The 14,408-nt window shown below is 34.1% G+C and overlaps 2 protein-coding genes across 2 annotated transcripts in view; both read left to right on the top strand.

Moving 5' to 3' along the window:
- Window positions 1-14,408, top strand: part of uzip (beta-pore-forming protein unzipped) — a 265,056-nt gene that overhangs the window by 66,626 nt on the left and 184,022 nt on the right. The gene's annotated exons all lie outside the window — the stretch shown is intronic.
- On the top strand, window positions 9,364-13,039 carry LOC145317193 (muscle-specific protein 300 kDa-like). Its single transcript, XM_080158154.1, has 3 exons — window positions 9,364-9,505; window positions 10,697-10,846; window positions 11,123-13,039. Exons 1-3 carry the CDS (start codon window positions 9,453-9,455, stop codon window positions 12,858-12,860), a joined length of 1,941 nt encoding a protein of 646 aa, XP_080014280.1. The 5' UTR covers window positions 9,364-9,452; the 3' UTR covers window positions 12,861-13,039.

Genomic DNA, 14,408 nt, shown 5'->3' with positions numbered 1-14,408 from the left:
TTGGTCCTTCAAAATATCATGATTTTGTTACATAGTTTTTCTTTTTAAAATTTCATGATTTTGTTACATAGTTTTTCTTTTTAAAACTTAAATGTAAAGGAGATTTTCAGCTCTCTACTTCCCTCAAATGCCCCTAGAGACATCTAGAGGGGGGCGGGGGTGAAGCCGCTAGTATATATACATAAATTATTTCAAAATTCTAGGAAAAGCATATTTTGACAAGTAAAGCAGAGTATGCCAATATTCCCCCTAGTAAAGCAGAGTATGCCAATATTCCCCCTAGTCAAGTAGAGTATGCCAATATTCCCCCAAGTCAAGTAGCGTGTGCCAAAACAGGCTATTGGCATACTCAGCTTGACTTGATCCGTATAAACCATATGTACATATACAAAATATACAAACAAGGGTTACCAACTATTGTTAGTAAAATCTTATATTTATACACATATACGAATAATGTAACCAAAGAACTTAATACGATATGTAAATATTAATTGTACTTATAATTTTTATATAAAAATATTGTTTAAATTCAGGAAACAGTTATATTTAACAGAAATAGAGATAACTAATCAATCCATTATAGGTCTATCTGTAACGAAAAGAATTTCTAGAATATCCCAGGGATAAAATGATTAATAAAAGATTATTAAAAGTTCTTTTGTTTAGATTACCATAGCCAGGATACCCCAAGGAACCGGTTGGAGCACGCGCACTAACTCTTTTTAGGATCTACCATGGACCAGCCTGGAGATAACCTAGATGATCATGGAGTATTGGAGCCTTACCACCACCCTACCTTGGACGGATTGCGGTTGTGTTCCTGTCAACACCTTGACGCTATAGACGAGAACAACAACATTATCACCACACCAGAGTACGATGGATTCTCAGAGAACCTGTCCATCACCATCAGGAATTTCTTGTTAAATACAGCCCTGAATACCAGAGAAGATAGTAGAGTGGAGACCGATAGTGACATTAGCTCCAGCAGCACACTATCCCTCTCTACCAATGACCTCAACCAACTCTACTATGACCTGGAAAATCACTCAATCACCTTGGACGAGAATGGCAACGAGGTAGCACAAGTGGACGCCCTTAGCTACATATCTACCTCACCCCCAACCTCAGTCTACACTTCGAAAGAGAGCATTTCACCACCTAGTTCATCATCAGAAGAAGCTGAACTATCCAGAATAACCAACGCAAAAACATTTATTGATGTGACAATGTTAGATAAAACTAAACCCCTAAAGAAAAGAATGTATTCTATTTGGGAGGTTTATCATCTTGTATACCCAGCCATGAAAATACGCAAAGCTTATTTTCTCAATGGAAAGCGTATTTAACTTGGCTTGGAATACATTTATAGTTTATTATATATGCCTATACTGGGACTACTAAACTTTTTCTTTTTCTCTTTTTTCTTTTTTAACAACTTACCCCCATTGGAGATGCGATCCTCAATTTTCAAATTCTTTGAACGTACATATGAGACTTTTACAGAAATGCTTCGCATCCACAACTATCTATCTATGCTTGATATAAAGTCAACACTTTATAGAGCAGATTATGAATATTTGATTGACGCGTGCCCTGCAATTATCTAGTAGCACTCAGGGGCAAGACACAATTACTTTAGCTAGGCCCAAGGCATTATTTGTATCAATTTATGCATTCATAGGCCTATCTTTACCTATATGACACCAAATATGGGTAACGCTAGCCTATTCATGGTAATCTGTATGTGATTTGCTAATAGTATATGTTTATTAAAGATATTATGTTTATTGTTAATGTAATCATATAAACAATCAGTACAAATATGTATGCCTACAACCATGCCTGATTTACGTCACATATTAACACACAGACATTTAATTGTACAGACAAACACTAAAATCCTGGTCCAGAGCTAATGTTATAGCATGTACCTCTTGAATTTATTCAGTTATTTATTGACTCCCCTACCATCAACTTCTCTTTCTGGCTTTAAAAGGTAATGACTTAGTTGTTTGGCATGCATTGTAGTTTAAATTTAGGCCCCTTAGTACTTAGCATGAATTGAGCTCAGGCCTTATGTTAGAATTCTAACACTTAGCACAATTCACTGCTTGGGACTTAGGGCACATTTCTGTCCTACTCTACTTATAATTTTAACACTTATCCTGTAAATATTTTCATACTTAACTTATGCACTTGTAATATAAATACACTTTATAAAAACATTTTCCTTCCTTAATACTTAATATGCTTATATAATTCTGATCGAATATCAAAACCAATCATCTATTCTTAGGTTAAAGCAACATAATACTTCGCGTGGGTCTTTTGTTGAGCTTCCACCAGCTCAACCAAATTCGTATTATACTTGTGGGAGTAGAGGGTTAAGCATTCTAAACAAACGAACCGACGATGAGAATGTCTATGTGTATTGCAGTAAAAGTAGGTTTTTAGTAGTACTCATAGAAGAGCGGTCTCCATACCTAAAGTTGGACAAACGCCCCATTCGCACACACATCCTATTCATCTTGATCTTATATTTGAAATAATGATTCCTAAAAAGTGTGTGTATGTCATTATCCTGCATTTAATCAATTTTACATTATAATTGTTTACAAATTTAGAGCTTCGCTTTTATTGATGTTGTCATTCTTGTTTAGCAACTCTAAAATAAGAAAGGAAAAATGCAAAGAGTACATCCAATAGACAAATTCATGCAAATAGATTGTTAATTTATTTTTTCTGTTGTAGTAAAGTTAAATTTAATCTACAATATGTTTTGTTAAAAAAATGTATTAAATTGTCTAGCTAAGAAAGAATTTTATTCATTATTATTTAAATAAAATAAGGAAAGCCTTATTTTTTCGTAGGGTATCCTATCTTTTGCATGAAAGATAGGAAGAGTTTTTATAATCAGCTAAAAAAATGTTAAATCTTTAAAGTATTAAAAACAAGATTAAGATTAAGAGAATTTTTTTTTAAAACTTAAAATATAAATGTACAGCCTCATTCATGACAATTTTTAAACGCCTTTAGTTCTTATGGAACTTTGCTAATGAAAATTGGCTTATATAACTCAAAATGAAGAACACCAAGTACCTTATGGGGGAAAGCGATGAAAAAGGGAATATATAAATACGGGAGAGGGAGTGGGGGAGGGCTGCAATGTAAGACACCTCAGGATTACTTAAAACTAAATGGGTAGGGAGAAGGGGCGGGGGAGAGCTGATAATTGAAGACATAGGGTTACTTAAAACTTTACATATGTATACATAAAAAGCCTATTTGAAAAGAAAGCAGGTAGAAGGGAGAGGAGATGGGAAGGGAGGGGAGGGGGGTTGATGAGGGTTACTAAAAAAAATAATGTCAGAAGGACAAGCTTAAGATAGGCTTTCATTAAAAGTTAGGGATGCCTAATTAAATTAAGGTATTCTTGAATATATGAGAAAGCAGGTAATGTTTCTTTCTTCTCTTACAGCCAATGAATAGATATATAAGATCTAGATGGTCTGTCTGAAATCAAATTCTATCCTATTTCTAGCGGCTACGCCCCTAGAGGCCTCTAGAGGCACTTGAGGAGGAGAGAGTCGAATTTAATAATTCAATTTCTTATTTTAGATTTTAAATATTTTTTTGTGCCCCTGCCCCCCCCCTCATTTTTAATTTTAGTTAAAAAAATATTTTTAAAAAGTTTTTTTCTTTTGGGGGGGGGGAATTTTCCATTTTTTAGGGGAGTTAGGGGTGTCCCACCCCCCAAGAAAATAATTATAAACCTTCCTGGGACCTATGAGAAGCTACCCTGTTAAGAAGAACCTGATCGGTTCAGCGGTTAGCGAGATCCTTCGATACAAACATACAAACACACAGACAAACATCCTGTTACTTTATCATCTATAATCAATAATACAAAGTAGTACGATGTCTGTCTGTCCCTACGTCCGTCCGTCTAAAGCTTAAGATCTTGGTAACCACTGAACCGATTGGATTCTACTCTTCAGGGTTTATAACTATCGGTCCTGTGGTGGTTTTAAGCTATTTTCTTGGGGGGTGGAACACCCCCAACCCCCCAAAAACCTCTTGGGGCAAAGCTAGTACATAATACAAAGTAGCTTGATGTCTGTCTGTCTGTCTATCCATCCGTCCGCCTGAAGCTTAAGATCTTGGTAACCACTGAACCGTTTGGATTCTACTCTTCAGGGTATATACCTATTGGTCCTGTGGTGGTTTTAAGCTATTTTCTTGGGGGGTGGATATAAAGTAGTAAGCTTTTTTTGTCTGTCCTGAAGGATCTCCCTAACCGCTGAACCAATATTGTTCCCCTTTACAGTGAAGCCTCTTTCAGGTTCTGGGAACGTTTTAAACTATTTTTGGGGAGGGTGTCCTCACCCCCCTCCCCCCCAAAAATGATTTTTTACTCTTTTGAAACTTAATGTATTTAATGTAATGTTGTCAACTTTTCCGCCTCCAACCTTTAGTGCCCCTACAGTTTTCTAGGGCGTAGCCGCTAGTCTATAATACAAAGTATTTTTCTTGCATAGGTGAACTATTTTACACAATTATTTTTTTTTTCTTGCATAGGTGCATAGACATCCAAGGGGGGGGGGGGGAAGGGAGCGATTACCCCCCCCCCCCATTTAAAATTTACCCCTACCCTGGAGGTGCTGCAGGAACCCCCAACAATTTTTTTTGGGGGGTAAATACCCCCCCAAAATAAAAATCTTTAACAAAAAAAAATTTTTTGCGCCCCCCCAAAAAAGCTTGGAAGCCCCTGCGTAGGTGAACTATTTTTCCATATTTTTTTTTTTTTTTTACGAATTTCACCTTAACTTATTTTATCATCTTTTGGGGCAAAGCCCCTAGAGGCTAGGGGTGAAGCCGCTAGTTATACATATAAAGAGGTTCCTATAACAAACCCTTTTGTTCATTTAAAAAAATTTTTTCCCTCCATTTTCAATTTTTTTTTCAGGAGTGGTGTGATCTATAACTCCCCACCTATAAAAAATTTGTTCAATATTTTTTTTCTTTTTTTATATTTTTCGGTGGATAAGTGACCTCCCATACCCCCTCAAAATTAAAAAAAAAACATATTTTCTTTTATTTTCAAATTTGGGGGGGTGGGGTGACCTCTCACACCCCCCTAAAAATATTTCTGTGGGTCAAATTTTTCGTTCTTTAATTTTAATTTTTGGGGGTGAGTGACCTCCTACACCCCCTTAGAATTTAAAAAAAAAAAAATTTTCCCATTAGCAAAGCTATTATATAATTCACTTGGTCTGTCTGTCAGTCAGTCCGTAACGTTATGGGAGAAATGTGATTTTCTCAGCTCCTATTCAAGATAGACATATGCCCATCTAATCTTTACATTTTGATATTTGAAATATAAAATTTACATAAAGATTAACATTTTCTAAAAAAATTGTTTTTCTAGCTTCAAAAATAGGAAAATGACAGCCTTTTGAATTTTTACGTAAAAAAGGACCTAAAAACAAAGGTTATTAAATAAAAGGGTGAGTTAGCAAAAATTTACTCTGACTCACTTATAGTCGGAAATTTATTATCAAACAGGGGACATGCACAAAATTTTTTTGCCCTCTAGCTTTAATAGGAGGTGAGATAATGGGCCCAACTGTTAAGGGTTAAGTTTCACAAATTATGGGGCATCTAGTTCTATTATATCTATTGGTTAATTATACTGTCGCACTACTGTACTTTCTTAAAACGTAAGATATTTTTTGGTTATTTTCTCAAACAGCGAATTGTTCTTTTAGCTTGAATTCAAAAAAAAATTATTTGGGTTTTATTAATTTTCAATTTAAGTTTCTATTCAAGTCCAACATACATCCTATCGTTGTTATGCATAATTGTGGTTACCCCTCTAAAATTAAAAGATGTAAGATTTATAAAGAAAGATTTAAAATTTTTTTTGTACAGAGTGATTTCTTTTCTTGGTACAGGCACCACATGAAATATAGATAAATCACATGACTCATAATCAAATATTTGAAATGGAAAAAGTGCTGAACCTTTGATCCTTTTTTGTTAAATTGAATGAACAACTATGTAGATGTGAAAATTAAATTCTACAAAGAGTTATATTTAAAACTTATTACAAAGAGTATGCTTTTAGTTCTGTATAATTCTATAAGATTTTTTTCTATTGTATTAAAGTTTAATTTAATCCACAAATTTTTTTGTTAAAAAAATATATTAAATTGTTAAGCTAAGAAACAATTTTATTCATTATTTTTTTCTAAATTAATTAACAACACCCTTAGGTAACCCTAGGTGGAGAATTAGATGAAAAGGGATGATTTATAAGGCTGGGGCATCATAAAGGGAGAGGGGTTTATGATAGGGATTCCTAAATCTTTTACTTAAAAGATAGGAAAAGTTTTTATTAATCAGCTAAAAAATCTCTAAAGTAGTAAAAACAAGATTAAAATTAAGGGAAAAAATGTAGAAAACTTAAAATAGAATATACAGCCTCATTCATGATAATTTTTAACGCCTCTAAGTCTAATGAAACTTTGCTAATGAAAATTTTCTTATATAACCCCAATTGAAAGAACACCAAGGGACGGGGGGAGGAGGGGAATGGTGAGTGTTATAGCTATTCATTGGGGGGGAATCGTTTGAAAAGGGTAGATGTGTATCATACCTTATATTGATATGATAGGTTTATGTAAGGCTAAAGTATTCCTATCAAAATCTTTACCTAAGCTTGACATTACTAAATTTAAGGGTAGACTATCTCCCCTAAACTAAAGTAAGGCTAAAGATACCCTTATTTTTAAGGGGTTCCTAATAAACCGTTTGTGATTAGCTTTAGTTAGTTTAAATGCTTTTCGTAAGGAAAGTTAAGTAAGGCTAAAATTAATCACAGAAAAGAATTTTTATTAGGTTTGTAAAAACAGCTTCTATAAATAAATGTTAAGAATTATTGATCAGGTTTAGTTAATGCATTGTTTTGCATCTATAAATTCTTCCTACACTTCTCAGCTACATGGAAACATTTTATCTATTAAAAACAAGTTAAGTGTGTGTATGAATGGATGTAGAATATATGTGGATATAATCACTAGGGCGGGTTCATATTGGAATTAGACAAAGAGGGGATATGCAACAGATAAAATTAACCTTAAAAACATTTCTGACCGAAAAAGAATTTAAAAAAATTGAGTTTAAGAACGCGACCACTAAAAAATATATTTCATTACTTATTAATATGCAAAGACGACATTCAATTTTTTTTTTGAATCAGAACTATGGCTTCATGGTGCTCCCTGGAAAGGCCTTGAGGAGCTGAATCAGGAACTTTTGTCCGTTTCAAAATATCTTGTTCCTAGCCTTAGAAATCACTAAAAAAACACAAAGATCACAGTTCACTTTATGAACCCAGTAAAAGTGTCTGACTAAGACGCCAGAAAAAATTAACAATTAACCAATGAGAGACCGCTATATATTTTACCATTGGTCAATTACAGTGAATACTGGCTTCTCATTGGTTAATTGTTATTTTTTTCTGACGTCATAGTTCGACACTTTTACGAGGTTCCACTTTATTAGAAAACCTGGTGTAAGATCCAGGTAATAATAAATCCATTAGTGTATGGTTCTAATTTTAAATTCACTTTGGCTCCATAATGTTGAGAAAGAGCAGACTTTGTACTGTAAATTATACGGCTCATTATAGTTTTATAAATATTTTCTCTCATTCCTCGGTTGGAATACTTTCATATAATTTTGATTGGATAGTACAAACTGTAATCTTTTCTACTAATGATTTCATTCTACAAGAGGAGAAGTTATAATCATAATGATTAATAATAATATAAATATATCGTCCGCCCATTGTCTTATACCTTATGGGAACTGACACAATCTCCTTTTTTTGGGGGGGACCTTTGTTTGTCTGCCTGTTAGTAATGCTCAAGATACTTTTACGTGTTAGATACAAATCTTTACAATTTTGTATAACTTTTGCGGAACAAGTTCCAATTACGTCATATTTTTCTTTCCCGAAAAAGGGAGGGGGGGGGGAAGAAAATCTCTTCAAAGGAGATGGGGAAAACCCCCTTTTCTCCCATCTCTTTTTTCTTCCCCCCTTCCCTTTTTTTTTCTTTCCCCCTTCTCTTTTTCGGGAAAGAAAAATATGACGTAATTGGAACTTGTTCCGCAAAAGTTATACAAAATTGGGACAGTTTCGGTGACGTCAATTTTGAACCCACTAATAACATTTTATAAAAGTCCCCAATTTTTTATGGCAACGAATGGGAGAATGTGTTTATAAAACTTTAGGTGCAATTTAAATTTAAAGTCCATTTCCCCCCCTCCCCCCTTCCTGAGATGGATTGAGAATATAAATGAAGTTAGGCAGAGTAAAAAGTAAAAAGATTTGTATCTAACACGTAAAAGTATCTTGAGCATTACTAACAGGCAGACAAACAAAGGTCACTTGCAGAAGAGCTTCGACTACATTAAAAATAGAAGGATGCACTTGCTACAACACGACCGATGGACATATCATTCGAACTATTTCTCGATTATTTTAGCTATGAATGAAATCGGTACGCTCGCGCTGTAACGCTATGTGTGGTATATCAAGTCCAAATGAACAGCCGCAGTTTAATGATCCAAAATTTATATTTCATATAATAATTAAAACTAATATTCTCTTCTAATTCTATTAATTTACTTTCTCTATGAAACATAAAACAGATGAATAAGTGAAATATCCTGATAGATATTACGCGTCAAGCAAAACTTAAAATGCTGACCTATCAAATTTATTCATTAAATTAAATTTGTATGTCAGACATGTACATTTTTTAAAGCAACACAAATTATTATTATATAAATCAAATAAGCAAAAATCAAACAAATAACTTCAAGCTTCCGATGTTTTGTCGTGGATGTGATAAGTTTGAGACTTGAACTAAAATTTATAAATCTAAGAATTAAACGGAATGCCTTGGCTATATTATGTTTGCCTATTGCTAAAAATATTTGGTTAAATTACATGAACATGTTATATGATAAATTTTGGGGAATTATAATTTCTAAGGACAAATCAAGACCAATGAATATATGATAAAGTCATTTATAATTCTTAATAGCATTAAATATTTTTTATGGTAAATGAATACTAATACAAATAAAAGTTAAATCTTTAATATTCTAATAAAATTAGATGTTTTTTTATAATAATTTAAATAACTTTATTTATAAAATTTTATGTACTAAGCTAACATACATAATTATTGTCAAACACTCGCACTCACACTCTCACACATCCACACACTCATACACAGGAACAAACTGCTGACTCAGCAAAGTAATGTGCAGGTCATGTATGTGGCTGTACCTGGAGTTTGGAGTCAGAAGCTGGCTAGCGGTCATCCTATTCACTTCTCATTGAGTGGCCCTTGTAGCAGGACAGAGCCAACATGACGTTCTGGCAGGAGAATTACTCCTTTATCAAGGAGGTCTATGACACCAGGTACTTTGCAAAAATTAAAAAAATATCCATCTAAAAAAAATAATTTTGTTATCCTGTAGTATAAAGTAGTGAAGTTTTTGTACGTATAAAACTAAAGTTCTCAAAAATTACGGGTCTGATTAGTTTGTATTTTTCGGGAAATCTTTATAAATGCCTTGGATTTGTTGTAGCCAATTTTTCTGAACTCTTTCGCTTTCCAATATAGAAACTAGTAATCTTATAATATACAAATTTTAGACCAACAACCAGAATTTTTTATCTAAAAATCAATTTGTGATATCTTTATTACGAGTTTTAAAATCCTCACCTAAGTCCTGGGATGGTATTAAATTATCATTTGTTCCTATCTCCCTATTTAAATTTAGACCAGATGCTGATATTAAATATATTAGTTATACGGGGTGGCGTAACCATATAATAGTTATTTCTCGCATCGTATTATAAACAGCTTTCCGCGGATATAGAAAGTACACCGGCTAAAAAAACTGGTTTTAATCTTATGATCGTACATTTTATATTCGTAGAAAACTGGATATAATACGATGCTAGACAGAGTTTTTTCGTATGGATGAGAACCGGTTCCAATCCACCGGATTCAAATGAATACGAGAAATATTTATAGTGTGATCATTAACGACATTTTAAAAACCATTTTAGGAATCTCTAAAAGCGCATCAACATTAAGACTCATAATCTAAATAAATAAAATGTAGTAAATCCATAACAAATACTCTATGATCAATCAAATAAGAAAATAATTAATGAATTAAATATTTTTCTAAAATACTCCTTTAATCAATCAAAAGCATTATTACGGAACTTCCCTAGTTTTTTATTTAATAAACAAAATATAATTTATAAATGATGCTTTTAACGTTATGTAACAATTTCAAATAAGTCGGAATGTTTTCTCAATTCAATTTATTTTAGAAACTATATATATTTTTTTTTATATATTAAGATTTAGATATTTTTTAAAAGTAAAACACTAGATTAGAAGAAGCTTATAGTGCCTAATAAAAATCCTTTCATGCAATACAAAAGACCAATGATAGGCCAGTACACAGTTTACCATTGCATTGGTCAAGTACAATGTATACTGGAATATTATTGGCAATTAATTTTTATTAGGCACTATAATTAAAGGGTCTTCAATATTATTCAATACACATACACATTTTTGTAATACAGGTACACCAAGATGGTTGAGTGGATGGACAACGTGGAGATGGCCATCCAGAAGGTGTGCGCCAGCAAGGTTTACACATCCGCTGAGTTCAAGAGAGAAAAGGACAACTTCCAGTCTCTCTGCAAGAACTTGGAGAGAGCTGAAACTAAGAGGTTTGTTCAACTTTCATTTAATCAGCAAGCAACATTTTTGCCAAGAATAAAATGAATAATTAAGTAATTAATGTTTTATTAATGCACATTTAAGGCACAAAAATCAGATTGCAATAGGAGTTTTCATGAGAAGGTGTTTTTAGAATAAGTTTTTGTTATGACCTGATTGCAATTTTGATAAAATATTTTTTTTCTAATATTCATTGTCCCTTTAGAAAATATTAATAACTTTTTATCTTTGTAAATCTTTCCTATACAAGGTTCATTATTATTTAGATGGTTGACTGAGACCCTTGAAACCTTGATGAAGGAAAGAGCTGCTGACGAACAAAAAGCCGAATCCTCCAAGCTTAAATCTGTGATGGAGAGACACAAGGCCCTCATCCCCAAGATCCAGGAGACTCTTGTCAAGACTGAATGCTACTGGAAGTGTTACAGCTATGGAGATGACCTCATCCCCATCTTTGAATTCATTGATGACCTGAGAAACAGATCTGTCAAGGAAGTGCTCAGCGCTAACAATGAACATACTGAAGAACATATTGAAAAGCAAGACAAAGTCCTCAATCAGCTTGAGAACAAGAGAAAGATGGTCATGGACTTTATTTCCAAGGGTGAAAAACTTATGGAGGATCCCAACTGCCCCAAGTTCCTTGAAGGTCACGTCAAGAAGCTGAAGGAAGCCTGGGAGGACACCAATGAGAAGGCACAGACCAGAAAGAAGGCCCTTGTTGACAACCTTAACTCTTGGGAGACCTTTGAAGAGAAGAAGGTTGAATGCCACAAACACCTCGACACTGCTGATGCTGAATTTGATTCTATCAAGAAGATCTTTGACCTTAAGAATGGTCCTGCTGATTACAACAACAGAATGAAAACAGCTGCCAACTACAGAGCAACTATTGAGGAGGTCTTTGGCATTACATCTGGAGCTAACGACATCCTGCAGCAGATGCTGCCAGAGGAGAAGAAGGGAGAGATGAATGATCAGATTACTGAGCTCAAGAACAGAATGGACATCCTTGGCAAGACTGATGAAAAACTTGCCTTTATTGATGACTTCAACAAGAGGCTGAACGTGTTTGATGTCGGAGTTGGTGAGATGGAGAACTGGCTGGGTGAGGGCAGAAAGAGACTTGACTGCATTAAGAATCCTCCTGAGGAGATGTCACCTGAGGACAGAGTCACCAAGTCTATGGAGCTCCAGGAAGATCTTAACAAGAAGTCAGACTTCACCAAGAAGCTGGAGACAGAGAAGGAGGATATCTTCCCCAAGCAGGGCGAGAAAGTATCATCTGATGCCAAGAAGTTCATTGAGCGCCTCAAGAAGGTCAGAGCAACTCTTGATGCTCTTGACGCTGAGGTCAGTGGTGAATGTGCCAAATTCTCCGAGGATGTCAAGTACTGGGCTGAATTCCAGACTGGCATCAAGGTGTTCGAGCCATGGATGAAGAACGCTGAGACCAGAAAGACAAATGGCCTGCAGAAGCCCACATCCCTGGTTGAGGCTTGCCAGATCCTGGGTGACAGCAAGAACCTGCAGGATGAGGCTGAGGCAAAGATGAGAGTTCTTGAGGAGGCATCTGCTTCTGCCAACAAGATGACCTCTCACAAGGAAGCTGATGTCAAGGTGCAAGGCTTCAAGGTAAGGTGGGAGGCTGTGTATGTTGTGTTCAAGGAATGGGTAGCCAGGATGACAACTCTGGTCGAATGCTGGAACAAGCTGGACGGCAATGTTGGAGAGCTGAGCTCCTGGGTGTCCACTAAGGATTCTTCCGCACCTGACGGCTCATCTGAGATCTCCATTGAAAAGCTTGAAACTCAACTCAACACCCTCAAGTCCATGTTTGCCGAGAAGCAGAAGCTTGTATCAGACCTGGATGACCTTGGACCAAGTGGTGGAGCTGCTCCCGCTGCACCTGCTGCCCCTGCTGCTCCCGCTGAAGCTGCTCCTGCCCCTGCCGAAGACGCTGCAGCTGAACAACCTCCCGCAGAAGAGGCCCCAGCTTCATAAGCATTCAAAAGTAATTAATTTGATGCTTTTTTTTTCAATTCCAAACTTTTTTTCATGACTCTGTGCATATTATGATATATAAATTTTGTATTTTCTTATGATGTATATAATATCTGTATTACACTCTATATTTACAATAAATAAGCTGTAATTGTATAAAATATAAAAGTAAATTGCAATGTGTTTGTTATTTTAATTTAATTTACAAGAAAAAAATGCCTGAACTTTTTATATTTTAAATTTACTATAAATCCGGAACAGTTAGATCAAATGCTTTTTAAAATACGAATTACTTGTATAATCATCATGGATTTTTTTAGCGTTTAATAATCTATTTGCCACATTTAGCAAAGCTACACTTTACTTGCAAAACAATGGCGACAGGTAATTAGCAGTCATTCAAGAATAATGGTAATATTTTTAAATAATATTTAAAGTTTAGCTACTTTAAAGCTTTTCCTCTATTGTAAGATGTAGCTATGAATCAATCTTGCATATTCTAAAAATTAATCCTTATTAATCATTTGATTTTAATTGTTCGAATAAGAGGTAGTAGCTACTCTGTAAGTAAGCATGTCTATCATTTAGTTTATTAGTTTCTGGAATTGTCCTTTCTTGGGTTACAAATTATACTTGTTTTTTAGGTGATTTATTCAAATAAACAAATAAGTTTGGAAAATTTTAAGAGAGCTTTTTTGTTATCATCTGTATTTTTTGACCTAATTATTTAACTTTCACATTTTAAATGATATGCAAAAGGTACTTTTTAAAGTTGGATACTTCTATACCAAGAACAAATTAATTTCATGACGTCAATACTTGTTTTTAGTACAGCAATTAAATTTAGGTATGGAAATAATCATTATTACCATGTTGGTATTTTAAGATATTTGATCATTTTACAAAAATTATAAACAGAAAGGTTATCTGTAATGAATTTTTTATAGGAAATTTTTCAGCGGCATAGATCACTGGCCATCACTGCTGCCTCCGCCGGAAATTTAAATTAAATTTGAAAGAAATTTCCTGAAAAAGTTGTCTTTCTAGTAAAATTTCTTTTATATGTTTGTATTTCTATGTAATTGTAGAAAGAAGAGGTTGTAAAAAGCACCCTAGAAGCTAAGCTATCAGGGAGAGGAGGCTTCCGAACCCCCCCCCCCCTCCCTCCCCCCAGATGGATCAAGATCTGAAAAGAGCCCGAGGGTATACTAATTCATAAAAATTACAGATCTATAATTTTAGTATGTTACTATTTTTTTGTGTAAAAATTTATAAGTCTGAATTCTTAGATTTATTATGAATGTAGTTTTCTTTTTAAATCTACGTAAAAATGAGGCTACAAAGTAAATATAAAAAGATAAGATATTTACATGAGACGTGGCCATATAAACCTTAAATAAATATTAATGAATAGATAACAATAACTGTCAAAACACAAATTTAATCTTTTCATATTAAAAGATAAAGTTTAATTTTTAAACAGGGGTCAATATTTCTTTTAAAAATCTAAAAGATAAAAAATGGAATTCAGGATTTCCAGGGGGTATA

Source organism: Acartia tonsa, chromosome 4, assembly GCF_053477335.1.
Source record: "Acartia tonsa isolate MP-2025a chromosome 4, ASM5347733v1, whole genome shotgun sequence".
Classification (NCBI taxonomy): Eukaryota; Metazoa; Arthropoda; class Copepoda; order Calanoida; family Acartiidae; genus Acartia; species Acartia tonsa.
The sequence above is the reverse complement of the archived record's forward strand: the minus strand, read 5'-3'. Positions and strand labels throughout refer to the sequence as shown.

Bases quoted from the DNA above. Each gene is read 5' to 3' on its own strand.
- LOC145317193 (XM_080158154.1), top strand. From the start codon at position 9,453: ATGACGTTCTGGCAGGAGAATTACTCCTTTATCAAGGAGGTCTATGAC. The intron at 9,506-10,696 runs GTACTTTGCAAA...TTTGTAATACAG, and splicing joins AAGGAGGTCTATGACACCAG to GTACACCAAGATGGTTGAGT. The intron at 10,847-11,122 runs GTTTGTTCAACT...ATTATTATTTAG, and splicing joins GAGAGAGCTGAAACTAAGAG to ATGGTTGACTGAGACCCTTG.